General features: G+C 37.4%; 1 protein-coding gene across 4 annotated transcripts in view; it reads right to left on the minus strand.

Annotated features, from left to right (window-relative positions):
- Window positions 1–4,697: 4,697 nt before the first annotated feature.
- cacna1aa (calcium channel, voltage-dependent, P/Q type, alpha 1A subunit, a) overlaps window positions 4,698–15,899 on the minus strand; it is a 102,469-nt gene continuing 91,267 nt past the window's right edge. For 3 of the 4 annotated variants that reach the window (XM_073813991.1, XM_073813988.1, XM_073813989.1), the window contains 3 exons: window positions 11,364–11,565; window positions 10,986–11,218; window positions 4,698–10,289 (listed from right to left, as the gene is read on the minus strand). In XM_073813991.1, coding sequence (XP_073670092.1) covers window positions 9,681–10,289; window positions 10,986–11,218; window positions 11,364–11,565 — 1,044 coding nt within the window. In that variant the 3' untranslated portion in view covers window positions 4,698–9,680. The remainder of the gene's footprint in view (window positions 10,290–10,985; window positions 11,219–11,363; window positions 11,566–15,899) is intronic. The other variant, XM_073813990.1, reaches the window with a different exon arrangement.

Below are 15,899 nucleotides of genomic sequence, written 5' to 3' on the forward strand. Positions count from 1 at the left end.
TCTCACAGGAATGCAGTTTTCTGCTGCAATCTCCTGAGCAAATGACTCCAGAACAATCAGCTCAGCAGAACCTCATCGACAAACACACAATCAGGATCGTAAAAGGACAGAACAAGGGTAAAAAGAAAGGGGGCAGGCAGACAGTTTACAGTGGCTGTAAAATCAACACTGTAAAAAATCTGTAGTAATTACAGTATTACTGGGTATTAATGGCAACTAAGCGCCAGTAACTTACTGTAGATTTTACATTTATGTTAACAGTTTGTTCAAAGTTAAATGAACATGACAGATTTTTAGTCTTTATCTTCTACAGTAAGTTACTGCATAATTACAGCAATTTTTTTACAGTGAAGATACTGCCAGGACAGCACTGCTGCCACAAATACATTAGCATCCAAAAGTCTGAAACAACAGTGAAAATCTAAGATACAGCGGGTTAAATTAGTATTGAACATTTCACCTTTTTTATAGCCTATATTTCTAAAGGTGCCATTGACATGATACTTTAAGCAGATGTTGGTACAACCAGTGTTGGGTGTAGTTACTAAGTAATTAGTCATTGTAATTTAATTACATTTTTTCCTTGAAGTAATGGATTATTCCTATTTTTTCAGTAATTTAATTACAGTTTCTTCTGATATAATTGAACTAAATACTGTGTATTGACTGTAGATCAAACATATATAATATAATAGTGGATTAAACATTGAAATTTTAAATCTACACTGTAAAAAAAATCCGTAGAAATTGCAGCTGGGTTGCCGGTAATTTACCGTAGATTTAAATTTATGTTATTTACTGGCAACATTTTTTTCAAAGTTAAATGAACATTTAACATTTACAAGTCTTTGTCTTTACAGAGTAAAACTAAAAAAAACAGCATCAAGCTAAACATTCTGGGAAACAAAATCTGAACAGAAAAAGGTTGATGATGATTTCTGGTTACCAGAATGCTTTGCATGAGGCTGTTATTGTATAGTTTTATTTTGTAAAGATAAAGACTTGTTAATATTTAAAATTTATTTAACTTTGAACAAACTCTTGCCAATAAATAACATAAATTTAAATCTATGGTAAATTACTGGCAACCCAGCTGCAACAACATTGTAATTTCTTAAAGGTTAAAATTAATGTTTTTATTTATCTTTCTCACTTTAAATAATTTGGTGATGTAATAAGAATAATGGAAACACTCTAGTGTAGTTTACAATTCTCACTATTAACTGGTTGGTTATTAGTATTAATATTACTGAAATATTGGCTGTTTATTAGTATACTGTAAAAAAACGTTGCAGTTATTTTGTTGAATCAACTCAGGCTTTTTTCAACTATATTTTATAAGTTATAACAACTCATCTGTAGTTATAACAAATCATCTCTAGTCAAGATAAATAATAATAAGTTGAAATGACTTGTAAATCTGAGTTGATTCAACAAAATATTTAAGGCAGATTTTTTTTACAGTGTACTTAAAACCTCTTCAACCCTAAGGACCCTGTCCCGGGTCCAAAATTTCGTATTTTGACTTAATATAAAAGATTCTTTTAATCTTTAATGGTCCGTCATGGACCCCAGTAACACATATGAGATACTGTTTGAAAGCTTAGAGTCTCTACTTTCTGCAGATATGCATCACTTTGACATATCTTTTACTGTAAGAAAGTTATTTACACTTAATTTACACTATCAACCCCCCCCCCCATATTTTTTGATATCATTTAATATTCACATATTTCATATTTTTCAAATATGACAAACATGGGCAAGTCTTATATCAAATGAAAGCTCTCATTCTCAGGAATAAGGCTACAGCGTTATTTTTGTTCTAATATCAACACATATCCAACAATCATCGAATGAATAAAAAGGTAAAAAATGTTTTTTTGTAAACATATGTGAAACTTGAGTGTGGACTGCCTCAGATAGCACATATAGCCACAAATGATACACCATCTTTTATTTTAGGTCCTACTCTAAACAATGAGTCCATTCACAGCATTTTCTTTAGTTGTGTGCATAATTAGTCCCTTGCTATTTATTATATGTGCAAAACAAAAAATTTATATTTAATATGAAAAATGTATTTTCGCACCCTTCAGTAGAATGCGACATGCTAAAGAGTTCATTCTTTTTTTGGGTGTTTACTGTCTGCTGCAGTCTGCTAGAGCACACAGAACCAGAGTTATACACTATCAAAGACAGTATTTACAACATATAAAAAAAGAAAATTTGGTATTTTATCATATGAAAAACAACATAAATAAAAATATTTGTCACAAACAGCAGCTTTTTATGTAACTTCAAAGGGTTTTCTGCAAAATGATATAAAGATATTGCATTTATTCCACTGTATGTGGTTATGGGGACACTTCAAATGTTTTTAGGCAGAAATTGTATACAAAAAGGGTATTATTCCTCCCTTCAGTTGGAGTAAAATAACTTTTGCATAGATTATGATAGAGAAAAAATTCCTTTTTCCTCTGCTGAAATCAAACAAAACTGTCTGCAGGGAGCTGAGATACCCAGGGCCAGAGTTATATACTTTCAAATAAAAACTTTAGAAAAAAAACATCAAAAAGCGCCTATTTATTTTTGTGTTTATTAGAGGACTGATATCACATACAACCATGTTTAGCACTTTCAACAGTGTTTTATGTAATTTCAAAGGGTTTCCTGTAAAATGATACCAAACTTTTGTATGTGCACTTCTGCATGTGGGTATGGGAAGCTTTTGAAATTGGGTAGGCCAAATCCAGGCGAAAATCCCCAAAATAGCTTCAGGGTGGAAGAAGTTAAAAAGCATATTAATGCCTGATTCTACATCCTTAATCTTATCCAATTCCTACCAATATTTAAACTTAACAACTGCTTTACTAACTATTAATAAGCATCAATTAGGAATATTTTGAGGCAAAAGTAGTTAGTAGATAGTGAGAACTGAACCCTAAAAAGTGTGACCAGAATAATTTATAGCCTATACTTTTACTTTTTATTCAAGCTGTTTCAAGCCTATCTTTGTATCATTTATTACATAGGATTAAGAAAGTATTAGTAATAAGTAATTAAATTAGTAATTAGTAGTATTTATTAACTTTTTTTGAGTTACTTACCCAACACTGGTAACAACCCATGCAATCCACATGCAAAGAAATCAAACCATAGATGTCCATAAATTAAGTTATGTGTAATCATGTAAAATGACACAGGCAAAAGTATTGGACCCCAGAAGAAAAGGAGGTGCAAAAGGCATGGAAAGCCAAGACAGTCAGTAATAAAAATGCAATCCTGCCCCTTAAGTGCAAATAATAACAGCTGGTTCAGTCCCAACTGATGGCCTATAAAATAGAGTCTTATTACCAAGGTGTCATGCAAGAAACATTTCATGATGGGAAAACCCAAACACACAGCCAGGGAAAGAAAATCACCTGACTTGAATCGAATGAATATCTATGGAAAGAAGAACTAAAGATCAATCATAGTGTACAGAAGAGGCCCATACAACCTTCAAAATTTGAAGCAGTTTGTGTGGAAGAATGGCTCAAAATCACACCCGAGCAATGCATGCAACTAGTTTCTTCAAACAGGATGCATCATGAAGCGTTCGTTACCAACAAAGGCTTTTGTACAAAGTATTAAATACATTTTATTAAGCATGTTCAATACTTTTCAGTGTGTCATTTTACATTATTACACATAACTTAATTTATGGACATATGGTTTGATTTCTTTGAATGTGTTTATTGCATATTGCTACCAACATATGGTAAACACATCATATCAATAGCACCTTTAGAAATATGTTAAAAATGATGACATGATTAATTCTTATTTTACCTTCTGTACACGCACACCTTTGCGTTTAATCCAATATAAGGTGCATGCAAGCTTTACATTTAAGCATTCCTCTGAGAATCAAATGCACTTGACTCTTGTTGTCTGTCACTACTCTACCAGCTAAAGTTTAGGGAACTTTTCTTTCGTCCTATTTTTATTATTGTGTAAAATGTCAAACAAGAAAATTAGATTCAAGAAATAGGTCCCTAATAAAATGTCCATGCTAACACCTTCAGACAAAACTTTCAGATTTCCACGCACAAATTGTCAAATCATGATGATACAACAACACAGGTTTTGCATAGCCACATGGTCTCAAAGCCATATTGAGTATTAAACCAACTATACTCGCTTAAATTATGCTTTCATTACTGTTGAAATGTTATTAATTTAGAAAAGAATGTTAAACAGTTTCCAGGCTGTTGGATGCTACTATGTGTGTTTTGCATTTTTTCACAAACAGCATCTGACAGCCAGAGAGCCTTTAATGCACAGCGTCAAATCCTGCTACTTGAGCAAGACACCTAACCTCAGGGTGTCTTATGTCCACTCCTGTGGTCTGATCCCTAAGATGTATCAGATAAGGACTGAATAAACAAAAACCTTTCTGTAAGCATTTACGGTCAGAAAAGAGCATTTGAGGTACTAATATGCACCCTTAAGGTACAAATGTGTACTTTAAAAATGACAGCTTTTGTACCTTTTCTCTGAGGGCAGAATTGTAAGCACACAAGTGGAGATGACACAAAGAGCAGAGTTCATCTTCAACACAACAAATTGTGTAAGAAATAGAAGGAAGAGGTAAAAAGGGATCTTGAAAACCACACGCACACACACACCTAGTCCAACTCAAAACAGCAAAATGGTTCTTGACACTTTTATTTCTTTTTTTTGTGTGTGACATCAGTCATGTTGTGTCCTGAACATAGTGTGAAGTGTCTCTCTTTTAAGTTTGCAGAAAAAATAGCTAGAAACAGAAGAAAGAACAGAACTTTCAAATCACACCAAACTTATTTTCCTCCCCAGGTTACGATTGTATTAGTTTTTTGTTTGTTTTAAAAATAGAGCATAAAGGAATGTATTACTTTAAAAAAGATTGATCTGTACTTGTGTGTTTTTCTACAAAATGTTCCTTTTTTATTCCCGCTGTTGAATGCTGTGGCATGCACATAGCACATGCAGTTCTTGAGGTACATACTTTTCTACACTTTTTTGTATCTGAAGAAAGAAAAGGTCTTTAAACTTTTTTTTTTTTTACAATGTGACGCCCACATTGCTTGATGGCATTGTATTTTTACTTGCCACTTGTTAGCAGAACATGGACTGAGGTTGTTAGTAGTGATGAATTATTTGAACAGACAGTGAGAAATGTCAATGATTATCCAGACTGTTGCTTTTCTTTCCTTTTCTTTTACAGCCTCAGACAAACACGCACAAAGTTAAGAGTACAGTTGTGGACCAAATATTGGCACCCTTGGTAAAAACGAGCAAAGAAAGCTATGAAAATAAATCTAAGATTTTTCTTCTTTTTTTTTTTAATAAAAAGAAAACCACAAAATACAATGTTTTATTGAAGTTAAACAATTGAAATAGGGGAAATATTACATGATAAATAAATGTTTTTCTATAATGTACACTTGACACAATTATTGGCACCCCTAGACATTTTTATGAGTAAAAAAATCTCTGAAGCATATTCCCATTGATGTTTAAATTTTCTTAGCACACCAAAGGTGACTAGAAACATGATGTTGTCAAGCAAAAGATTGTTGAGCAACACGTAGTAGTTGAAAAGTGGCTTTAAGGAAATAGTTAAAACCATAAAAACATATATTTTCACAATCAGGGCAATAATAAAGACGTTTTAATCGACTGGAGATGTTGCAAATCTGCCTGAAAGAGGACGCGTGTCTATATCATCTTAATACTCAGCAAGTAAAAAAAATTGATTGGAAAAAGACTCTCCAATGACCACAGATGGATAATTTCAGAAATCAATTGAATCTTGTGGTCAGAAAGCTTAAAAAATTAAATAAAGGAAAATAGGACCACCATCACCTCAAGTTGTTTCAGACACAGTTTAAAGAAAATCCTCTACTCTAAAACCAAAACAAACTCCAGCACAATACATTTGCATACTGAAACTTTAAATAGGACTGGGTTCACAACCATATGAAAGGAAAAGAGTTTATTGTCAGCAGAAACACAAGATAGCTTTTCTGCACACAGGGATTAAAACGTGCTCCATGTCAACAGTTAAATATACACTGTCAAAAATAAAGGTACAAAGCTGTCACTGGGGCAGTACCCTTTAAAAGTTCCTAAAATGTACCATTTAGCTACAAATATGTATATTTGAACTGTCAATATGTACCTTTGAAGTACTAATATGCACCCTTTGGGTACCAAGGTGTACCTCTTTGAAAGGGTACTGTCCCAGTGACAACTTTTGTACCTTTATTTCTGAGCGTGTACCCCAGAATCTTTACTGTGGTGAAGCTACTTTTATACTAGACGTACTGGACATCAGATACATGGTGTCATGGATTATATATATAAAAAAGATAAAAAAGTAAAAACGTGACTTGCTCTGCTAAAAAACCTTATAACGAGTTGTAGATAAATCTTTCATTAAGAAATTGGTTTGAAAAAAACTCAAAATTAACAAAAAAATGGGTCACTAAGCACAAAATCAAGGTTCTGCCATAGCCATCCCAGTTCCCTGACCTGAACCATACAGAAAATGACTAAAGTGAAATAAAGAGGAACCAACATATAAAGGGTCTGGAGAAATTTTGTATGGAGGAATAATCTAAGATCACTTGCCATGAATTCTTCAATCTCATGAAAGATTATAAAAGCAGACTCTGAGCTGTTATCCTTGCAAATAGAGAAGAAAAAAGGATTCAATAATAAAAAAAAATGATGATTTGATTCTCCCCGCACTTTCAAATATTTTTTAACATTGCATTTTTGTGATGTTTTTAAATTAAAGCTCAAATGGAGAAACATTGTAGATTTATTTCCACAGCTTTCTTTGCTCATATTAACCAAGGGTGCCAATATTTCTGTCCACAACTGCATGAAAAATCATTTGCACTATGAATTTTCGACAAACTTCTCTTGATCCTGTACAAATACACAGACCAACACAGAGTTCACAAACATTTTACTCTCACCTTACTCTCAACTCAAACTTTTTATGAAATGTGTGTGCTGAAATACTTTCAAAACTAAATTTCTGTGTAAAGAAAGCACTGCAAACCAACACATTGCAGCTGCATCATGCACTCTAAATACGACATCTATGACATAGCAAAAAGTGAATAAGGCACTGATCTCAGTAATACATCCCTAAGAATGTAATTCATAGATAAACCATTCAAAAAACGCTTAACGAGGGAGATACTGAACCTGGAGAGGCGTAAATTTGCCAACTGTTTCACTCTTATATCACACAACGAATGCTACATCCAGAATCGAGTAAAGTGTGTGCGTGATGATAATACTATGTTAGTAATGCTACATACACTATAATTTGCACATGCTGCAGGTTATGATGAGTTCGGCAGTGTGTCTGTGTATGCTGGGTCACTCCGCAGAGGACGTGGGCCGAAAACACACAAAGATCAGGGGGACACAAGAGACGAGTTTTGTCAGAAAAGGCCCGGTCATTGTTTCACCCATGCAATTTGATGTTACATGTTTCTGTGCTGTGTTACATGTGCAGTTTGATTGGCTGTGTTACATTTCCTGAACACAGAACAGTGCACCATTTGTGACAGACACATAGTAGTACTCTCAGTGTACAGGTCATTGACAAAAACATAAAACAGAAATATGCGAGACCCACAGTCAGAACCAAGACCACTGGCTGCCCAACAATGTGGATCACAGCGCCATCTGCTGACCAAGTAGAGGTAGTGGAGCTCAGTTATCTTTTCATACTTTTGTATCGAATCAACTTAAAAACGGTGTTAAATATCTTTCTTTTTCTCTCTCTCGATATTATTAATATGGAGCGAGAGAGGAGACCTAAAACGTAAATAATCATCCGCAACCTAAATATCTAAAACCCCTATAAAAATGCATATTATTAGTACGATCAATAACTAATCTCTCCTCTCATTCACTCAAATCCAATTTCTTCTCGATACAAAGTGTTCACAGTTACAGAGACTTGAGATCAGACGGAGCATGCTTTCGAACTGTCATTAACGCTCAGTGATATGGCTGAGAATGGGTTTCCATGGAAACAGCTCATGTCACAGAGCTACCGAAGACATTGGTAGAAGGTCAGATGTGTTCCTGTCAATGGATTACAATCACAGAGCTCCACGCACCATCTACACACAACTCACATGACAACATGTATGGCAATGCAGAGAGCAGCGAAGTCAAACAGGCTACAAAAACAGATAGAAAATCAAATGAAAAACATCATCTTCATCACCGTCATCATCATCAATTATGTGACAATCTTTATACACACATTGTTATTATCAACAAAAAAATCATATCTAAAAATGGAAAGGTTCTCTCTCTCTTCTCGTTCACCCAACCCCCTCTCTATCTCTCTCGCTCTCTGCATTAATACCCTGGAAGACACTTGTAGTGCTCGAAGATGTCTTTTATCTGCTATATGTTTGTGTGTATACTGTGTGTGTGCTACTATATCAGTTTTTGTGCAAGTGAACAAATCAACTATCTACAGAGGAATGTAAATGTCTTTAGCTTAAAAATAATTGTGCTATTCATTTATAATTCATCTTTATTTTTTGGTAGTTTAATGTGTCATTTGGCACAAAATGTGTTTGAACTTTGAATGTTACCAATGGCGTGCAAGCACAACTTTTGGAGAAAGAGATGACAGAGAGTAAGAGAAAGAGAGGGTGGGTGTTGATAGGAGAGAGAGAAAACTTTAGAGACATGACAAAAAAGCCAATGATTTTATCCCCCCTTTCCCCTATTTATCAAAAGTTTCTTCATTTATATTTTTTAACTTGTTTTTTTTTCAATCATGCAGGATTTCCAAGGGATTTATTTTCTAGGAGTTCAAAGTAAGCTGGGCAGTGCAACAGAAGATTCAAACTCCAATGTTTCCAATGAGAAGCAGAAGACGAAGCCATAGAAGAAGAAAGAGTGAAGAGCTATTCATTTTTCGCTCCGGTTTTTTTTGTTAGCGATTCGGCTTTCTTGAGTTTGGGTTCTGAAGTGCAGGGTGGGCTTTCTTAACTGTCCAGGTGAGATCACCTCTGCCCATTCCCAAACCACAACTGGGATACAATAAATAACAGTAGATGATAAAACTCATCAATATTTCCCAGCCTCTGGACTGATTTTTGCAATAAACAAATCTCCAGTCAAGTTCTGCAAAATAAAAAGACAGGTGATCCTTCTTTTTTTTGAGTGTTAAGAGAGCTTCTCATATTTCTAAGATTAGCGACATATCAACATTACGGCCTGTCACTTCGCTTAAGGAGGGACTGCATGAAACGTCCTGAAAGTTCAGACATTCCACCTCCTCATCAAAACATAGAGGATTTTCTTTTCTTCAAAAACAAAAGGCTATTCATCTCCCCAGTCTTCATATTGACAGTAAGCAGTCCGTCCCTTTCAGGGAAACACTTGGCAGTGGAGAAATTGAAAAAAGAAAGAATAAAAAAAAAACATGCCTTGATTTCCCTGTGGACATTCAGAACACTGCCTAGTGTTTCCCTGGACAGCGCAGACTCGAGAATATAGTCTCCTGTTTGCTTTGAGATCTGTTATCCGTATGGCGGCAATCCATGTGGAGGGATCCATTTGATCCCATTCTGGCACCCTCCCTCCCCTCTTCCCAGAGGCTAGCACCAATCATCCTCATCAGTTTCACTGTAAGGTTCATGGAGGCCCTTCCTGGGCCCTCTAGGATGGGGAGGTTTATGAGGTCCCGGGTGTGTGGGGGCCTGGTGGTGTGGAGAAGGAGAGGAGGACCGGTAGCCGTTTGGCATACGGCGGGGATGTGGCTGACCCTGAGGTGGGCCACTGTGACGGGAAGTCCTGGGGGAATGGGGATGAGGGTTGCCCTGGACGGGGCTTTGCTCGTAGGACGGAGGCTCGTGGTGATTGAACTCGTAGTCTTGGTCGTCATAGAAACCATCGCCCTCCATGCCCTCTGAAGGGTCGGGGCCCCAGTGCGCGTGACGGGTGGAACCGTGCTGGGGAGGGGAAGGGTGGCGATGGGTTGGGGCCGGGGGATCGGGGCCAGGTGGAGAAAACCGACGGGAGGTTGGGGTGGGAAGTCGGTTCTGCTGGCCAGGAGGGGGGGTGCTGTTGGGCTTACGGACCACGGGGGAATAGGTGACATGGGGCCGGGGCGTAGCAGGGGTTTGGGGCAGCTGACGCCGGCCGCGTCGGGGCGTGCTGGTCCCAGAGGTTGAAGGGACTGGACTCCCGCTTACTGAACTACTGCCCTACATGAAAATTGAACAAGGCAAATAAAACAGAACCACAAAATTAACCACACGACAAGAAGAAAGACAGTAGAAGATGATGCATAGACACAACAGCAGTCAGGGAGGAAAGAGCGGAGTCGTAAGATGACGAGAGAAAGAGAGAGATCGATGCGATGATGAACGACATGGCAAAACAGTAGAGCAAAGCGACCAAATAAAATAAACGACCAAACATTAAGCAACAAATCACAGGGAAAAGAGAACACAAAAAAGAAAACAAAAAGAATTGAATTCTGTTGCAAAGGTGGAAATATATACTTAAATTTTGCTCTCGACAGTTTCGTTTAACTCAATAACTCAGATCAATTTACATTCACATTTATTCACATGACTGGCATTATTTCTGCATCTGCTGACTATCAAATCACAAATTTAATTAAGTAAAAATAATGAGATGATTTATGTACTGTTTGGAAATCTATGCTGATAGCTACTTTGCAACATGGCAGCTGGTTTTCAGCTGGTTAGTAACTTCAATCATTTTCCAAAAGTCAACTTGATCACACAGTCGATTTGTTTCTAGTTCAATCTTTCAGCTTGGTTGACTTAATCAACTAAAAACCGGCTCCCATGTTCCATAACTACCAGTTCAATTTGGATTTCCAGCAGGGCATGTTGTGTACATGCCCTTTACAGTATGAGTGAATTGCCCACCTGTCTGTGAGTTAGGCACTCTCTCCCCTCACTGGGCGAGCGAGACCAGCGACGGTCTCCCTCTCTTGACTGTCTGTGGCTATATTCGTGTCCGTATCGCTCTTTATCGACAGAGCCGTGGTGATGATGGTGGTGGTGATGGTGTTTCCGGTCTTTGGCCCGGCCCCGGTCCCTCTCCTTTGATGACAGGTCTCCTGACTGTGTGGTGGTGCTGAGGTCTGTACCAAGACCTGCTGGTAGAAATGAGATTATTGTATGCTCCAATAACAATCCATCGTATGGCCCACAAATAATAAGGTTGTAGACGATGCTGGTTCTATCCATCATAATCACATTTGACAGCATAAATTGTATTACAGCAGTGCTTTGGTCTCTGACCTGTGTCGGCATCAGTGTAGCGGCTAAGGGAGCGCTCGGACGCGCGATGGCTGCGATCCCTATGCCGATGCCCATGTCTTTGACCCTCTTCTGGGATGACCCTCTCCAATGTGTAGTCATCACCTCTCATTGACCGACCTTGGCGACCATGACCCAGAGACGAAGCTGAGCGCTTCATAGGACTGTTATCAGTGATAGTCTGCTGAGAGAGCAGGCACAGTGCAGAGAAGAGAGAGAGAAAGGGAGCGAAGGAAAAGAGAGGTTTCTGTTTATTGGAAATGAAAGGATTTGGTAGAGTTGAGAAGGGAGCTTCACTTTTGTGGTCATCAATGTATGACCCTGTTTACACCTGGTATTAAGAACTGTCTTAGGTGATCTGATCACAAATGGTGAGACACATTACAACTTTGACCTGTGTCATTGTATGGTTTTGTGAAGTTGAGTAGGCAGTCCTTCACTGTCTGGGGCTCAGTTATGTATTTCTAACCCTTATCCAATATGCGGTATGAGTGATCTGGTTTTAGACTTTGTTTATACAGCTGTATAATACTTGTGATCAGATCACCCAATATGGATTTTAAGACCAGATGTAAATGTTTGATAAACTTTTGTGTGTGTGTTTAATTCGTTTAGTCTGAGAGTTGGTGTGGTTTGATTGTCTATAGCCAGTTCCAGTAAAATTCGCCATTCACAAAATAAACACCATTCACCATGCAAAAAAGGAGAAAGTGATAGCAGTCCGCTTTATGGAGAGACCAGACAAAGAAGAGGAAGCAAAATGGTTTCAAAAGGTTGGGCCTTACATGCATCCAGAACTACGTCTATTAAAGTAGAAGTAAGTGAATTTGCAACTTTCTCTAGATCTTCGCTGATCAACAAGAGCAAAGAAGATCCCAGAGAAACACATTTCTTCAGCAGTCAGCACGAATCTCTTTTTACAGCCATGCACACCATTTTACAGGCATTTTACAAGGAAGATGTGAGGATGATCCAAAGGATGTGCGGAATGGGCAGGTTACAAAACCCAGACCTTTTGCCAGTGGCGGCTGATGAGTTCTTTTTTTCGAGGGCGCACGATGCGAAGTTCGTCACAACATGTATGTAGCCCGTCATGTGTGTGGTTTGTAATTTCAAAATATGTGTCAAGTGAACCTATGTGCATCACTTGTTAAAATAAGTGCCTGCTGCAGACGCGTCTAAAGGGTTTATGATAAAAGAGACACTCGCATTTGCCAGATACTCGCATAATCTCATGCGTAATCAGAGTTTACTGTTAAGGGAGTGTCTTGCGTGTATTTTGTGAACGTGAGCGTCTCTTATATCATAAAAGGTTTTGACGCGTGTGCAGCAGGCACTTATTTTGACAAAACACATGATGCACATGGTTCACATGACGCAACAAACACATATTTTGAAAACACGCGCAATACACATGACACTACGAACACACATTTTGAATTTGCGCCCCTCGGAAGAGCAGTCACCAGCTGCCACTGCCTTTTACCCTAACCTCATTTGATCCTGCATTTACTGTACGAAGCAGATTGTTCGGACCAAGAGTACAAAATGACACATCCACTCAATCATATTGAGCACTTTGTGTAAAAAACTAAGAAATAAAGATGTACAAATAAATCCACTCCTCCCTTTCAGGCTGATTTACAATTTCCCAGCACCTCACAAAAACGATCAGCACATATTGCACAGTTTTAGGGATGTATAAACCAGAATCAATGTACATATGTATTTGGTTTTTGCACATATTTTGTAATACCCAGAATTATTTTCATATGAACAAACAGATAGGACATTTTATGTGCACATTTATACACAAGTAGTGTTAACACATATGCACACATAACATGCAGAGCACGGATAGCAGATAGAAAGAAGCAGACAAGGAGATATGAGTGATTTTTTTAAAGATTACTTTGTTTTTTTTTTAACACATGCTGCAATTTGGGCAGCATTTTTTTTTATCAAAATAATTATAATACAGAAATAATACTGTAATTTTACAACGCCATAACAACATAAGAGTAGAGGGGTTACAGATTAAAGGCGGCGTGCGTGATTTTTGAAAAAAAACTTTGGAAAAAGGAGTTGGGCCGTCTACCAAAACACTTTTAGCCAATCAGCAGTAAGGGGCATGTCTACTAACTGACATCGTTGCCTGGGTTGCGTATGTGTGGCGTGGGTCTATCAATAAAGGTCCAGATTCTACTGGGGTACGGGCGTGCTGTTTAGGTGATTTCAAATGTCAACATGGCTTTAAGAGATCATGCACCCCTCTTTTAAGTGTAGGCCATTGCAGCCCCCATTAAGCCCTGCTGCTAAAAAATACTGATTAAAGTTCATATACTGTAGCAACAATTTATTGACACTTAGCCAAGGACAAAACAGAGATCATGGTGAAAGAGAGTCAAAAAATAATGAGTAAGAAAATTAGGGAAATATTATCAATGCGTTTATCATTTCAAGATTAGATTATTGCAACTCACTATATTATGGCGCTCAAACTGAAGTCTTCGACAAAAATGGTTCAAAATGCGGCTGCACGAATGCTCACAGGCACTGGTAAATCGATCATATTACCCCAGTGTTAAAATCATTGAACTGGTTGCCTGTTTCTTTTAGAATTAATTTAAAGATTGTATTATTTGCATTTAAATCTTTAAAGGGGCAATAAGTAGGATTTACCCCCATCTAGTGGTGAAATTGTATTTTGCATTCAAACGAACAGTGCTCTCTAGCACCTTGCCTTTCCAAATGTGTATTGCAACTACGGTAGCCGTCATGTAATCACTGATCTCCTTGTCCGTTGCTACTGGTTCACGTGTTCTGAATGAAAAATCGTTGTGGAACCGCGTTGGTAGGTTGGTGCTTTTTGTCCCTCTCTGCTATTATAGTTTGTCAATACGGCAGAACAATATGGAAGCCTCCTTGGACTTAAGTAAAGAGAAGAAATTCTAAGCTTACAAAGAAAAGTCAGATCACTGGCAGAGGTCATTTGACACCAATGAGAACCTATTTATGAATAAAGACATTGATTTTGATTAATAAAACACTTAAAATTCTACTTACAGTCCCTTTAAATGGAATAGCTACATCTTATATTGCGGATCTAATTTCTAATTTAGGAACAAAAGCCAACTAGATCCTTACAATCTAAAGCACAAAAACTTTTTTGTTGTTCCTCGGTCCAAGATGAAATCCAGAGCGTTTGCGCGTTTGCAGTCGCTGATCCCAAATTATGGAACAGCCTGCCATGATATATTTAGGGATACACAGACACCCAGCCAGTTTAAAAGCCATCTGAAAACATATTTGTTTTCTTAAACGTTCAATCATAGAAGTGACGAAGATCTCTTTTGGATCCTAGCTAATATACAATTTTTTATGTTTCTTTACATTTTTTTACTTAAATGTGACTATTTCTTAATATTTGTCTTTATTGTGCTATTGTCTGTACAGAACTATGGTCAACATTGTTGTTTAATTCAGTGCCTTATAAATAAATTTAAAATTTGAATATTGTACATACAGTGAGATTATCTCCCCGGTGCCTTCCTTTCCTCCGTGGCTGCTACCCAACCATTTCCATACAAACACAAGACACACGCAAATGTCCATAGAATACACACACAGAAAGCACATAGGGGCACAAAGCAAATTAACAACAGAAGACCCCAGGGATGAGATTGCATCCCACAGAACGAGACAGTGAGGGCAGGGGTACATGCAAAAGTAAATGATGAGAAGATGGGAAAGCCGGAAACAGAAGAAATGAAAGAGAGATATAAAGAGAGAGAGAGAGAGAGAGAGAGAGAGAGAAAACCTGGTTAGACACAGAAGCAGTGAAACAGAAAAGACACTTACCACAGTAGCACACACACACACACTAAAGGACCAGAGGCACGTGTTAGAAATACATCACAACACACAAAATGACACGGTGAGCTACGGTACAGTGATCACAAGACACAGTGGCCATAAAGTGGTAAACTACAAGAAAGCGCACACATACAGTACACACAGCACGAGACCACAGCAACAGCAAACCATTTTTCCAATGTAAATTTGTGTCACAATAGTTTTAGGTACACAAATGTTATAGCAAGACCAAGTACAACACACACACATATCCTTCAGAAATTTTAACTGAGTAGTGATGGGTTGCCTCCAATTAAAGTGAAGTAAAAACTATTGGTTATAAAGTTTATTCTATGGTTTATGGCTTGAAATAAATCAGCTAAAAAACTTGAACAGATGATACATAGGTGGATATCAATTTGGTAGTTTGGACTTTTAGTTAGTTACTCCCCAGCATTGAAACGCACATGCACACACGCAGCCAAAACTGTACAACCCTGACAGAAATGTATCAAACTTATGCAAAAAGCAGATTTTAAAAAATTATAATTTTAACACTACTACAAAATTATATAAGGCTGCAAATATGGTCAATTAAATTTACTACAGTAGCATTTTTACTGAGGTAGGATGTCAGAAAGTTTAACAAGAATTAAACAAAAT

This window comes from Paramisgurnus dabryanus, chromosome 3 (assembly GCF_030506205.2).
Source record: "Paramisgurnus dabryanus chromosome 3, PD_genome_1.1, whole genome shotgun sequence".
Taxonomy (NCBI): domain Eukaryota; kingdom Metazoa; phylum Chordata; class Actinopteri; order Cypriniformes; family Cobitidae; genus Paramisgurnus; species Paramisgurnus dabryanus.